We start from the raw sequence: 13,806 nt of genomic DNA, 5'->3' as shown, positions 1-13,806 counted from the left end.
GCCCGCCCGCCCGCTCCGCAGCGCGCCGCCGCCGCCTCCGGGCTGCCCCTCGCCGCCCGCCGCCGCCTGACGCAGCCCGGCCCGGGGCGAGCGGAGGCCGTGAGGCGGCGGTCATGGGCCCCGCGTCCCCGCCGTGGAGGCGGCGGCGGCGGCTGAGGGACTGAGGGGAGGCAGGGTTAGGCAGGGGGCGAAGCGCGTGTGCGGGGCGCTGACGGCGGTGTGTTGAACCCGCAGATGGTCTCCAGCGAGCCCCTGCTGCTGCCGGTGTCACTGGAGGGCGAGTTCTCCAGTAGCATGAAGGAGATGATCGGCGGGTGCTGCGTGTGCTCCGACGAGAGGGGCTGGGCCGAGAACCCGCTCGTCTACTGCGACGGGCACGGCTGCAATGTCGCAGTGCATCAAGGTGAGTGAGCCGAGGCAGGCCGCCGGTGCGGGTGCCTCCGGCCTCGTGCCTTCCTTCCTCACGCTCCCGGCCCTCTCCCCTTGGGCCTAGTTCCCCCCCGCCCCCCCCTTTCCCTTTCCTTCACCCCCCCATTACACCCCCGAGGCCCTTTTTGTGACCCCCGGAGCCTGTTTGGCCCTCTCTAGGGCCGCATGCTCTCCGGGCTAAGCTGTCCTGTCATCCCATGGCCTTCCAGCCTGCCTGGCTTTTCCCTCATGAGAGACTTCCTACACCGTGACTTCCTGTATTATGTCTACTAGAAAGGAAGAGCAGGCCTTCCATTTTTCCACCTCTTCCTTCCTTTGTACCTTTTCTGTGTTTATTACGCTTCCTCCTTTGCACCCTGCTAACAACCCCAGCTACAGCAGTCCAAAGACTTCAGAAAACTCCTTTCCTTTTTTGCATAACTTCTCCCTAATCTCCGTTCTGGCAGTTCTTGCTGTGTTTCTTTATCCCTGCGCTCAGTTCCTGTCCCCCCTGCCTTGTCCAAGTTAGAAAAAAAAAATAGTCGAGGGGCAGCCAGTAGGTGAGGAGGGTGTAGGACAGGGAGGCAGCAGCGTGTAGGGAAGGCTTAGCTGTCATGTGCTCGCTTCCCCTGCCTGCCTTTCCTTGAATGTCATTTGGCTGCTGGTGCCTGGTAGATGAGGAGACTTCCTGTTGTGGTTCTGCAGGAGGAGGGTGCCGCTCCCAACGGCTGATGCAGGATTTGTTTGGATTAGTGGAGGCTGGTTGGTTGGTTTCCAGCTCAGCTCAAGAGCTGGCATGTTCACTATATGTGTGATTGTTTTGTTTCTGTCAGTGGGTTGACCCTTCTTTTGAGAACAGAGGGAGGGACTGGATTCTGCTGCTTGCATTGTAAGGAAGGAAGTTGCGATGACTTTTGCTTTATGTGTAGCAGAAACAAGGAATAAAATGGTAGCTTCTCAGTATCAACTCCTAAGCAGTCATACGAACTCCGTGGTTGGTTCTTTGACTCCTTCTAGATGGTGAATAAATTGGAGGAGAGGTAAAATCCTAAATCCAATTTATCAGACTGAATGGCTAGTGCATGTGAAAATGCTATTAATGTCTCTCTCATACTTGGTCTTATAAGTTGTGTTGAAGATGACACGGCAGATGTTTTTTACATGTATATGCTCTTTTGTCAACTGAGAAGTATTAATAGATGAAGGAGATGTGCAGAAGAATTCAGTTATTGGTGATGCTGGAGTCAAGGCAGAGAGAAGCTGAGAGGATCAGTGAAATTAGCCTGGTTTTGAATTAGTGTTGTGCTGTCTTAAGAGCCGAATAAAGTTAACCAGTAAGTTAACTCTGCTTTTGTGGAACCCTAGGATCATGAAAAAGAACACTAAAACACGAATACTTCTGGAAGTCATACCTGAGACACCTATTATTTTTGTATTATCCTCAGCATCTTCCTTTGCGTCTAGAGCCTCGCTAGTGGTTTCAGTGAACAAATTTGGTGATAGCAGCAGTTGGGTGCTTGCATGCTCATGGACCTGAAATAGTGGTAACAAGAAAAACGTGTTCTGGGAAGTATTCCTCATATAGGGAGAGAATTAAGTAAGCTGGGTAGAAGAATATTGCACTTTTATAAGTTCAGGTCCAAATCTGAATTTGAATGTGGAAGTGTGCAAAGTACCGCTTCTAAATCCAGATACTGGTGGAGAGGCCTTAAGAGAAGAAAACTGTATGTTTTGTCTTACCGTGTTGGTAATGTTTTACATCTTGAATTTGATGTGTCACCAAAGATGTTAGAAGAAACTCGTCCACTCCAAATTTTCTTTTTGTAGCCTTTCTGTAGTAAAAGTAGTTATTGTCAAGATTAAAGCTGGTAGTCCTCCTTTGAAATTCAGGCGTAAGTATTCCCCACAAGACTTTCTGAACTGTTTTTTTTTTTAAATTATTATTTTCAGTTAGTTCAGAGGAATTGCTTTTCCAGCATTAAGTCATTGGCAAGTTGTAGAGTACAATGTTCCTTAAAGTGTTTAAAGAAGCTTTGCATAGTAGTACAAGTATTAAACCAAAGGAGGTCACGGAACTCAGTAAATAATATCACAAACCTTTGATGGGTGTTTTTTTAGGCTCTAGATATTCTCTGTTCCATTTGCAGATAAGAGTACCTCAACCTTGGTCTTTGCCCAACTTGTGTTGCCTTTGGATCTAATTGCTAGCTCTGTCTCTGAGTCGCATTCTGAAATTAGTTTCTTATTCTGCCCTGTCTTCTGGTAATTTAAATGTGTGATTGCACATTTAAAGTCTCCCACTTAATTTCTGGAGGAATTCAGAATTCCCCCCTTCCCATCTGTTGCTAATAGAAATGCAACTAAAACAAGATGTTTTCTCTCATGTTGAAGAACTTTATTGTACAGTGGAAAGGGGTTATCAAGATGGTTCGGTCTGTCAGTACTTGGATAATGTTTTTGAAAATCTGACAACTGCTCTTAATATGACTACATGTATGCATATAATAGGAAATAATTTCATTGATGTTTCCTTGTAGAAGGAAAGGTGCGTTGGCCAGATGTTTTATACACTACTACTGCATTGCTTGTTCTTTTGTCGGTGTGGGCTAGCACAAAACCAACAGTATTTGGGGATATCTACTAGAAGATACTAATACGGTCTCAGATTTTCTCAGAACTGTTAACTTACTAGATCTGTCATTTTTTTTTAGTTACACACCTTAACAATTTTTTTATTTAAATAAAATATGGTCATTGGTAATTGAGATGCTAAAAACATAATGACAGATTCAGGTTTATTTTTGAGGAAAACTTCTGGCTTTGTTAATTGATATTAGTCATTAAACCCATGAGGGTATAAGAACACAAGTGCTATGAGCAAATCTTAAAGTTTTTACTCCATCAGCTGTTCTTAAGGTTTCAAACTGTGTTTCAAAGGTAAACAGTATTGCCAAATTGATAAACTCGGTTGAATTTCTTACCAAACTCCTGTTTTTATGTATTGTGTAGATGTTGATGATAGTCTTGCAGAGAAATTTGCATATCTCAAAAAAAAATCTTTCCTAAGGGTTAACTTTGTAGCCTAGTTATATGTAATCAGCGTTAGTCCTGATGCTGAGTTTAGTTTTTATTTAAAGCCTTATGTAAATTTTCCGGGCAAAACTCTCCAACTTTTTATCTTAGTTAACTTTCTTATGGATTCCCTACTTAGATATGAGTACGAAAACCTGATTGTAACTAAGCAGATGAATGACTGTATTATGACAAACTCAAATGTGTTAGTTAGTTGCTTTTAGTTTTCTGTTAAATAAACTTTACTACAAATGGCCGATGTTTGTTGCTGTAAAGCGTTTTACCTGTTTTGCAGGTAAATAAATAGCAAAACATATTAATGTAAAACATAACTGCTTTTGAATGATTGTATTACTCTTCAACCTACCTAATATTTTTATTATTTAATCGTAACTAATATTTTGCATAATTTGAAGTGGAAGGTTGTACTTTAGTACCAGCATGGTAGGATTTCACGTGTGATGCATAGATGTGAATTTGACTTACTGATGTGAGATCTATTAATATGAATGTTACAAAAAAGCTTAGTATTAGTTGTACTGTAGTGCTGCTTACATTTGCTGAAATATTGTATCTTGTTCAAAACAGCTTGCTATGGAATTGTTCAAGTACCCACTGGACCTTGGTTTTGCAGAAAGTGTGAATCTCAGGAAAGAGCAGCCAGAGTGGTATGTGCTTTGTTTTTTAAGTAATGCTGGTTATAATGACTGTGTGGATGTTTGCCCAAGTATCTCAGTAACTGGAGAAAACAGCTTAGTTTCCTGTCATAATTCCATCTAGATGCTATTCAAAAAGACCTTTTTTGAGTGGAACTATTTAACTAAGTATTCTGACAGATATTTTTCTTCAAACAACTGTTTCAAAGATTATTTTCTTACCTATGGTGTGGGTTTTGTGTATTTTTGTCTGTTTAATACTTTTATAATTTGACACGGGGAGGAAATAGAGCTCGTCCAATTTTCTTTTGCAACAGCTTTCTAATTGAAAGATTCAGTCTAGGAACACTTAATCAATAGGGGTGTTCTTAATTGCAGAATCTAATGCTTACTTTGAATTGACCGATGTCATGTGATACTTCTAATCAAAGAAACATTTTCTTCCTGTTTTCCTATTTACTTATTTATTAATGGTAAGTAATGGGGATTCAGATAATCCTTCTGAGCAAAAGAAACCCCATTTTTTTCCTGATTACATGCAGTTCTATGTTTATTTTTTACTTGTATTTTATGAGCTCAAGCTGCATGATATCAGGCATTTTTAGAAAAAGAATCATGCTTGTCATTATTCGTCTCTTTTTGTTATTTGTTTGTCTTCCAGCAAAAGATGAAATGAGTTTCTTTAGAAAGACTAAGCTGTTGTTTTACCTCTGAAAACAAAATTTGCATATAAAAATTAGAAAATAAGATGATACAGCATCTTGGGGCAGTGTAAATTATTTTTGACTTTCATATCTAAAGACAAATGAAGAGCCTAACACCAAATTTTTAGTTACATCAGTGCCTGGCAGCGTGTTTACATGAGCTTTTTGCTGTACCTATTTCCATTTCTAATATAAAGTACTATAAAAATTGTAGGATGACCTCCCAGGTTGTGAATTTTTGGCACAAGGATTTATCTCATTCCTCTACTTTTTCCCAACTCATGATTTATATTTTCATAATGCCCTAGAAACCTAGCCTGTTTTACTCCTTCCAGAGCAGATCTGTTGTTGGGAGTTAGAGCAAATTGGAGTCAATGCACTCTCCAAATATTTGTCAACAGAAAATCAAAACCACTACCCTTTCTAAGGAAAGGTCACTTCTTTCTTTTCCTGGGTAGATCATCAACAATGTAGAGTTTTAAGAGGAAGGTTTTTTAATGTTGCTGATTTTTATATATATGTGTATGTATGTATGTATGTATGTATGTGTATATATATATATATATATATATAGTTTGACAACAAAGGAAAAATTGTAGAAGGAAAAAGATTGTGGAAGGAGGATTTTTCTGGTTTGTGATAGGGAATTGTCATCAGGATTTAGGATACAGCTTTTTGTGGCTTCTCCTGACACAAGTTACGAAGGAGAACTGCACTGCCTTCTAAAATAACGTATCACTGCATTTCTGATAATTTCCTGAGATTACCAAAGAGAATAGCTTTGACAGGTGTGTTACGCTGCTTCCCAAAATTAGTGAAAAATAGTGATCAACTTAACTGAATTCTCTGCCCAGTGTATTCTGTTCCTGTTTCCACCTAGTAAGACATCTATTTATGGTATAGTTCAAGAACTTGATTACTGATCTGTTTTTTAAAGAAGAAATAAGTTTTTTATTCCATTTGTAATATAGGATAGGCTTGGGTGGTTCTTAAACCACCATGTGAGGTAGAACAGATTGGTAGTAGCTGAAATGTACTGCATGCATGTTGGTGAGTTACAGATGTGTGGTAGCTGTCTCTGAGGTGTCTTACAGAAGCCCTTAACACACAGAAACTGAAGATCCGATTCTAGTGGGAAAGCTGGAACTTTATTGTAATCAGTTTATCAGATGCAGAAGTTGTGCCACACTTAGTCCAGCTACTCATCAATCCAGTCATCAGTAAAGGAGGCTGAAGCTTAGTTTTTCTGGTGGCATTTTTGTCTAGAAACAAAACCAGAATTAAATTAACTGCGTCCCATTGGTCATGCACATGCTTCTACTTTTAATCTTCAGAAAGACCTGCAAAGTCTTGCACTCAAAGTGTATTTTTCCATGCTGATGTGCTCAGAATGTTTTTGTTTTGTTAGTTTGTTTTAAACTGCAGTTACTGAGCAAATAAATCCATTGGATGAGCAAAAGGTGAGATGCTTGCACTAAAGTTAGCCTTGCTTTAGTCACTGAATGAAACAGGCTAGGTCAGGAGCATGTGACTCAAGCAGGTGGATCACCAGAGAACTTCATTTAACAGCACATCAGAAGTCAGCCTCCCAGATACTTTCATTTGTTCCACGCTGCTGTCTGCCCTGTTTTCGTTCTTTGGTGTCCTGCAGCTAAGCTGGTGCATACTGCTGGTCAGTGGAGCTGTGGCTGATCTCTAGGCTGTGCAAGCCTCTTGGCCGATTGACTTACGCAGTTTTGGTAGCGAGGTGGTAGCCAGCGTGGGTTTTGAATGGTGAGCTACTAGGTGCAAAGCACAGTTCTGTGCCTGACAAGCCAGACGGTGTCGTACCTCTAATGGGGTCATATCTGTGTGCCTGCGAGAGAAACTGATTTCTGTAAACACAAATTGTTTGGTTAATGGGTGCTTTGAGGTGACTAATAATAATTTGACTTATAAATCATAGTCTTGCATGTGTAGTGCATAACAAATAGAAGGATGTAATCCCAATATGCATTTTCTTAAATTGCTGTATGTTTTTTTTTTGTTGTTGTTTGTTTTAAATATTGCTTAAAAAAATCTTAATTTTTCCCAAAGTTAACTAGTTTATCTTGGATGTCTCATGGTGAGCATGGAACATGAATCTCCTCAAAATGGGTGGGCAGCAGCACTGAGCTCTGCTGGTGTCAGCATTAGCTGTTACAACACTGCGTAGTTGGGGACTTTTGATGTCTTCAGATGTACCTGAACTTCTGAATCAAAAACCGGGAGATAGGTGTTGATGTGGGAAAAAAATAATATCAGGGTCCATGTTAGGATGTATACATATGAAGTAATATGTTACAGGCTTTGGGTACTGGCTTGGGAAGTTGAATGTTGTGTGTATGTTTTTCAGACCCGACAGTACTGCTATCCAGTATCCTAAAGAAGCTAAATTTAGGAATTGTAGCGCCCCTGTTGCTCAGAAAACCTTTTTTTCCCTTGTCATCCTGTTCAGAGCAAAGCTTTTCCCTTGATGATCTTTTAAGAATGATTTAATTATAGTATTCAGTGGGATATAAATAGACAGTGTGTTTGTTTTACTACGAACTACTCTTCCTCATGCTTGTCATGAGGGAGCTGGAGTAATCCATGTGATCGAGATACCAGGCAGCACAGGGACATCTGACACTCGCAGTTAGCTTCTGTCTGCTCAGGCTGCATGGATCCTTGTGAATCCAACGTGAATCAGAGAGACAAAGAGATCTCAGTAAAACTTCCTCAAAAGTCTGAAGTTCAGTACCACCTCAAGCACAGCTCAACTCGTACATGGAGGTCAGATTGCTTATGGCATTGCACGTAAATTAAAGTGACGTTGGTCTGGGTCACTGGAATATGCATATTATGAGCATGTTATTGGGTCTGGAAGAAAGGTTGGAGTTGGTTGGAAGAATTTGCTCATGCTTGGTAAAGATGCTTTTCTTCCCACGTGGCATTTCTGTTTTGTTCTTTTTTGATGGCTTGTGAAGTTGGGTGCAGTACTGGCCTAGAACTGAATCCTCACATTGCGTGGCACTACAGCTGGCCTAATAAGCCACCTGGAATTTGGTCCTGGGAATGCGTTGTGGGAGCTGTGACTCCCTGTGGAGGTGGCCACGTTTGAGTATTGCTCATCTGGAGCTCAGATGTGCCTAGGGTTACTGGAGTCCCTGCACTTGCATGTGTATTTCTTAAAACTTGGTGCAGAGACAGAAGGGCTTCGTGTAGAGGCAGCATAGGTCATACCATATTTAATAGTTAAAGAGTCTGAGCTAGGGAAACACAGCTATACTGTTTACCTCCAAAGCCAGTTCAGGTACGTTGTGCTGCTTTACTCATGGGTTTCCGCTACTAAACCTGCCAGACCTGAGCTGTGTCTGCATCTGCTACGCAGATGATCTGCAGTCAGAATGCTTGAGAATAACTTTTTGTAAATCCATAATATAACAATGGCTGTAGTTCTCCTCTCCAGGTTCCCCCCCTTATTTTTTTTTAAAGTTTTCATCACATGCGTCCACAAGTTTGATATTGCAGAACTGCTCGTATAAGAGCTGTGTGATGTATCCGTAGTTCAGCCCCGCTTCCCCCAGCGTTTATATAATATAAAATAGCCATGCTTGTAGTATTGCTTGTGTTTTGCCTAGGCAGGAGGAGGCAAAGGAGGAGGAAATAGGAATGCAGACTTGGGATATTGAAATAGGTTTGTGATCAGAGCTCTGACCGCTCCGGCTCAACAGGTTGCCTCCAGGGCAATGGGACCTCTGTGTCTGCACTTAGAGTCAGTTTTGGTGTGGTTATGAAACCTGTATCTGAAAACTTGAATGCACATTGGTAAATATGGTCTCAATAGAGGGGAACTAAATTTGGGAGGAGAAAATGGATAGTAATAACTTGCTGCTTCCTTTTCTCCTTCACTTTCAAATATTGGCTGAATAGCTCATTTCAGGATTAATTTACTATGTGTTCTCTTTGAAGATACCTCTTGAAATAATTCTTAAATAAATTTTGAAATGAATACGTATGTGTATCTATAATTTCCTTTAGGGGACATCTTTTATAAGAATATTATTACAATTACTATCAAGAGTACTGTAACAAGTAGTAGAGAAGTTGCTTTAGAAAAAACAGAAATATACTTACATTTATTGATATGTATTAAATAGGTTTATTTGAAATAATTTTATTTCTACACAACAGTAGGATAGCAGTCTTCTAAATAGGAGAAGTGACTGTAAAATACAAATTGCCAGGAGCTTTTTTATATAATTACGGGAAACTGCTACTTATTAATAATATCCCCATGCTTCCCCTTCCTTCCTGCCACCCCAAAAGAAGAAAAACAGCCCTGCCTTGTCTTTTATGAATGGCTGTGCAGTCTAGAAGGCAGTGAATATTTGTTCATAGTTGGCTAACTGGAATAAAAGGTCTGTCTGAAGATAAATAGGCATATCATGTGAAACTTCTGCTTTCAGTCTGAAATCTTGTGGACTGAGAGAGGTGTGGCTTTTGTCTGGTAGACCAGTGACTGCTGTTTGCTTTGCATTTCCTGAGTAGGAGAAAATCATTTTTCATGTTCAGATGATTTTCGTGTAAGTAATGATGGTAGACCTTTAACTTCATTGCATTGTGACTCAAAAGATGACTGAATTGCTTGGGATCCTGCAGTAACTGGTCAGCAGCTGGTAGTACCAGTGGCAGAAGGTGCTACAGAAATGGACTACCGTTTCTGTGCACTTCCCACTAACTGGTGAACTGAACCTTGTGCACTGTTTTGTGTGCTGCGCGTGTAGAAACGAGAATATTAATGGGATTTCTGTTTGTGCTGCTTTTTTCATTTTTTTTTCCATTTTTCTCTGCTTGTATGCATACTTGCTACTGGATTACTAAATAAACAGCTAAGTTCATCAACTTACTTGAAGGAGAAATTCTGCTTTTTTTTGGCTTTGGTTAGTTGCAGTTTACCAAAATGAAAACCTTACTTGTACAGTAATTTGTACTTACGTTATGCTAAACATGGATATGTAGGCTGTTCAGGCTTAAAAAAAGCATAGTGTGAAGGCAGTGTTACGAAGTATTACAGCTGTATTATATTTCAGGAGGACACTCGAGCAAACTGTCTCATACTCTGTCCTTCAGCTCTTGGTTTAGTTGGAATACAATCAGCCGGGTAGCAAAAGCTGGGATGACTGGTAGGAAATCCAGCCAAACGTGATGGGTCTCTCTCCTGGCTTTCTGATGTCTTCCATCAAAGATAAGTGTGTTAATTCTAACCTTTGTGTATGCAACGTGTCAGGACTTGCTGGTCTTAAATGTGTACTGGGAAGTTTATGGCTTTGCACTTGTTAAGTTGGAGCAGTGTGTCATCACTGTTGTTGGATTGCTCTGCACGTTACCACCTCTCTTCTCGTTACCTTATGTGTGCTGGGTAAAAGTATGCCTACGTGTCCCCTGTAGTACGTACTGACGGGATGGCCTTGGAAGAATGCTGATTTGCATGTTGAGTGCCTCTAATCTTCTTGTCATATTCTGTAAATTTATTGCCTGTAGTAGATGTTTTTGACAGAGCTAACTGAATCTGCATATATCTTTAGCTGATGCCTTGATAAAGAGAACTAGGTCGAGTCTCTGTAATTTATCCAGGTATAAAGCCCAAAATGCTCCAGGTAGTCAGTCTGTTTTTCTCTTACCTGTCAACTGTCTGCTTAAAAAAAGAAAAAGTTCTCTCCTCCTGGGACAGATGACTGAATAGAGATGGGGCAGAGATTTGGCAAATTTGTCAGCATCAAGAAATGATTATTTGAAGAGGGAGATGACTTAATTTCTTAAGTTGTCAAGTTGCAGAACATAGCACTTTGGAAGAGAAGTACTGACAGCACGTGTTCGTTTGCTCTATTAGTGGTGTCAGCCAGTTGGGGATTCAGGAATACTCTCCCCACGGTGGCAGAAGAGCTTTTGATTCCTGTTGGTTCTTTACTGTGGCTTCGAAGTACTGGAGCCTAGCATAAATCGTAGGTTAGAAATGCTGCAACTTCAGTCATTTGCTTCTTTTGGGGTTTCTTGTTTGGAAAAATTGGGTAGCAAAAGTCAGCAAGTAGCTAACTACAGATACTTGCTGCAAGCTGTCATTCATAGGGCCGTTTAGATCAAAATATGGCAGGTGAGCATTTTGTGTGTTTATGAGCAAGGTCATAATTCTGCAGTACTGTAGGTTGAGGCTATTGATAAGGTATCTTGCTATCGAGCTGTAGTTTAGGAACTAATATATAAGGAAATGTGGATTTGATAACATAGCAGTCAGATACGTTACATGGATATTATAGATACTGTGTGTTATGTAGATAGCACTATAGGCTATCTGTTATCTAGATAGCAGTATTGGCTGGGCTCTGTGTTCCAACAGAAGCTTTTAGAAAAGAAGTTAAGTATAATTAATCCTTTTGGCTCTATTAAACAAGTGAAAAACGGAAATACTGACTTTGGTAAGTAATAATAGGCAAGGGTTTGAAAAATCAGAATTAATCTCTAATGGGAGGTTTGAAAGTATCTAACTAGTTTTAAGGAAAAAACCAAAAGATTAGTAAAATATTAGTAAAATATCAGAGTAAAAGGATTTGGTGTGAACAGGTAGCCTGAGTTTGGTGTGAGTGAAGGCTCAGTAATTTCAGTAGCCCTGGGAATGCTCGTGAATTTCGAGGGATTTTCTGGAGGTTTCAGGGGCTGGAAGGTGGATCTTCTCTGGCTAGGCTTTCTACGTTGGCAGTATCAGTTTTGCTTCACACGAGATAGTTTGAGGAGGTGAATGGAAAAACGAAATGTCACTGGGTTCTGAGGGCTGGGGTAAGTTATTGCCAGCAGATGTAGACATGGTCAGTCTGGTGTACATCCTGTTGCTGGGTCTGGCTTTGTACGAACTGCCTGTGAATTCTCATCTGTTGATAGAATATATGCCAAGATCTAAATTTCCAGTATATTGGTATGCCCCACTCTATTTTTTGTTGTCTGCTGTTCAGTGATTATATTTTTATGCAAGCGTTTTCAGAGTATGGCGCCTGTATATAGGGGAAGCCATGTTTACATTGGCTGTTCAGTCCCACGTCTGCCTGAATCTAACAACCTAATCATTAAAAGTAACCTCAAATGTTTTTTTTTTTTTTCTTATGTTCAGTGTTTTCAATATGTTTTTTTCTTGTCAAATAAGTAGGCCAAAACATTAGGGAGAAGAGGAATGTAGAAATAAAAGCATAAATGGAAGATGAGAAAACGTAAGGTTTCCTTCCCTGTTTGGAGAGGAAGGAATACTAATTGCAAGCCAGTTAGGGGAGAAGGAAAATATACAGCAAAAATATTTCTGGCTTAGAAGATAATTTTTCATCAAAAAGTTAATGAAGGGATTCAACTTCAGTTACATGTAGGTAGGATTACTTTTAGCAGCATTGGCAAGCCTCAAACTTTAGGCATGATTTATCATCAACTTTGTATCCAGAAATGTTTTCTCGATACCCATTTTTTTCAGAATTTTAAAATTTTGGACAGCAATGGGCATACATCTGCCAGCATCAAATGGGCATACATCTGCCAGTAGTCCAGCAGGGACTACCCATATGGATGTCTTTACCCTTCTAAACCAGTTTCTTAACTCGTATTAAGATGCTTTCTATTATCTGAAGTAGCAGTGTCTAATACTATCTGGCATATTCAAAGCTATAGGATTGGGAAAGATCATCTTATGTGTGATAAACAGCATCAGAAGTGACTTCTGTGGTTTTTTTCCTTCTAACACCCATGGGGTGAGACAAAACGGGATGGACTACTGCTAGTGTTAGGTGCAGCTGCACCACAGAACTTGGGGGATTAATACCTGGACACCATCAGCTGTGCCGAAGGCTCCCACAGCTACTGGTAAGTGGGAGACTGAGCTTGGTGAGAGCATCAGGGGCTGCCAGTTAGAAAGCCCCTGATTAGAAACTAACTTTTGGATTGGCTGCTTTGGTTTACTTTTGTAAGTCCATCCACATGCTTTAGAGGAGTGTCCTGAGTTAATACAGTTAGATACAGGTGGAAATACCCAGCGATTTAAAATAGATAGATTTTGAAGCAGATTCAGAAGTAAAGCATAAAAATGATTTTTGCCTGGCAGTTGTCTCCTAGGCTAAGTTTAAGAAAGTCATGAGTTTGTGTGTGTAGGGTCTGTTTTCACTAAAAATTCAAACTAAAACTTGCATCAAAAGCAAAGGGACTTAGTCAGCTGAGTAACGATTAACAGGAGCGGCAGAATAAAATGGTTTGTATGTCAAGTTTTAACTCCTGCGCATGAGAGGATTGATGTGATTAAACGGAAGGTTTCAAGATCTGTGATACCGATTTGGTGTAATGCTATTTAGCAGTGTATTTCATAAGAGGTTTCCTTTCAGTTAAATCTTGTTTGTCATTGTCAAGCACTGTAAAACAGTAATTCTGTCATCAAAACATCCTTGGGATGAAAACTATCCTGGAAATGAAGCTGTCGTGCTGGGTACCGTGCAGCTTGGGATGGAAAATAAGCTTGTAAGCAGTCTACACACATGGCTGATGCCTATTCAAAAACTTGGAATATATGAGTGTCAGGGAAAAAACAATTGCCTAAGAAATGTGTCTGTATTACTGCGGGGTGGATGTATTCCTGTCCTGCTCCCTGTCGGTGTTCCTGTTAGGTTCTTTATCTGGTGGAGGTGGTCATACGGCCGTATGGAGGGAAGGCTCAGAGAAGTGATCTGGCTGAAAACTGGGGGAGGGCGAGGGGGAGAAGAAGGGAATATTTTATTTTTAGCTTGCCAGTCAGGGTTTCCATATGGTCAAATGATTGCTCTTCCCAGAGCAAGGAAGGCAGTAGAAAGTACACAGCAGGAGATGGCCAGTGATCTTCTTTTGGCAGCAGTCAGCAATTATGTTAGCTTCCAGTGAGGCTGAATTAAAGTCAGCTGGAACTGCAG

At 40.5% G+C, this 13,806-nt stretch overlaps 1 protein-coding gene across 8 annotated transcripts in view; it reads left to right on the top strand.

Moving 5' to 3' along the window:
• The window catches only part of MLLT10 (MLLT10 histone lysine methyltransferase DOT1L cofactor), a 122,451-nt gene that overhangs the window by 5,316 nt on the left and 103,329 nt on the right, over positions 1 to 13,806 (top strand). For 5 of the 8 annotated variants that reach the window (XM_035317296.1, XM_035317299.1, XM_035317298.1 and 2 more), the window contains exons 2-3: positions 235 to 403; positions 4,069 to 4,148. In XM_035317296.1, coding sequence (XP_035173187.1) covers positions 235 to 403; positions 4,069 to 4,148 — 249 coding nt within the window. Of the gene's footprint in view, positions 1 to 31; positions 169 to 233; positions 404 to 4,068; positions 4,149 to 13,806 lie in introns of those variants that run through there. The other 3 variants (XM_035317301.1, XM_035317302.1, XM_035317303.1) reach the window with 3 other exon arrangements.

This window comes from Oxyura jamaicensis, chromosome 2, assembly GCF_011077185.1.
Source record: "Oxyura jamaicensis isolate SHBP4307 breed ruddy duck chromosome 2, BPBGC_Ojam_1.0, whole genome shotgun sequence".
Lineage (NCBI taxonomy): Eukaryota > Metazoa > Chordata > Aves > Anseriformes > Anatidae > Oxyura > Oxyura jamaicensis.
This window is presented reverse-complemented; position numbering and strand designations above follow the sequence as displayed.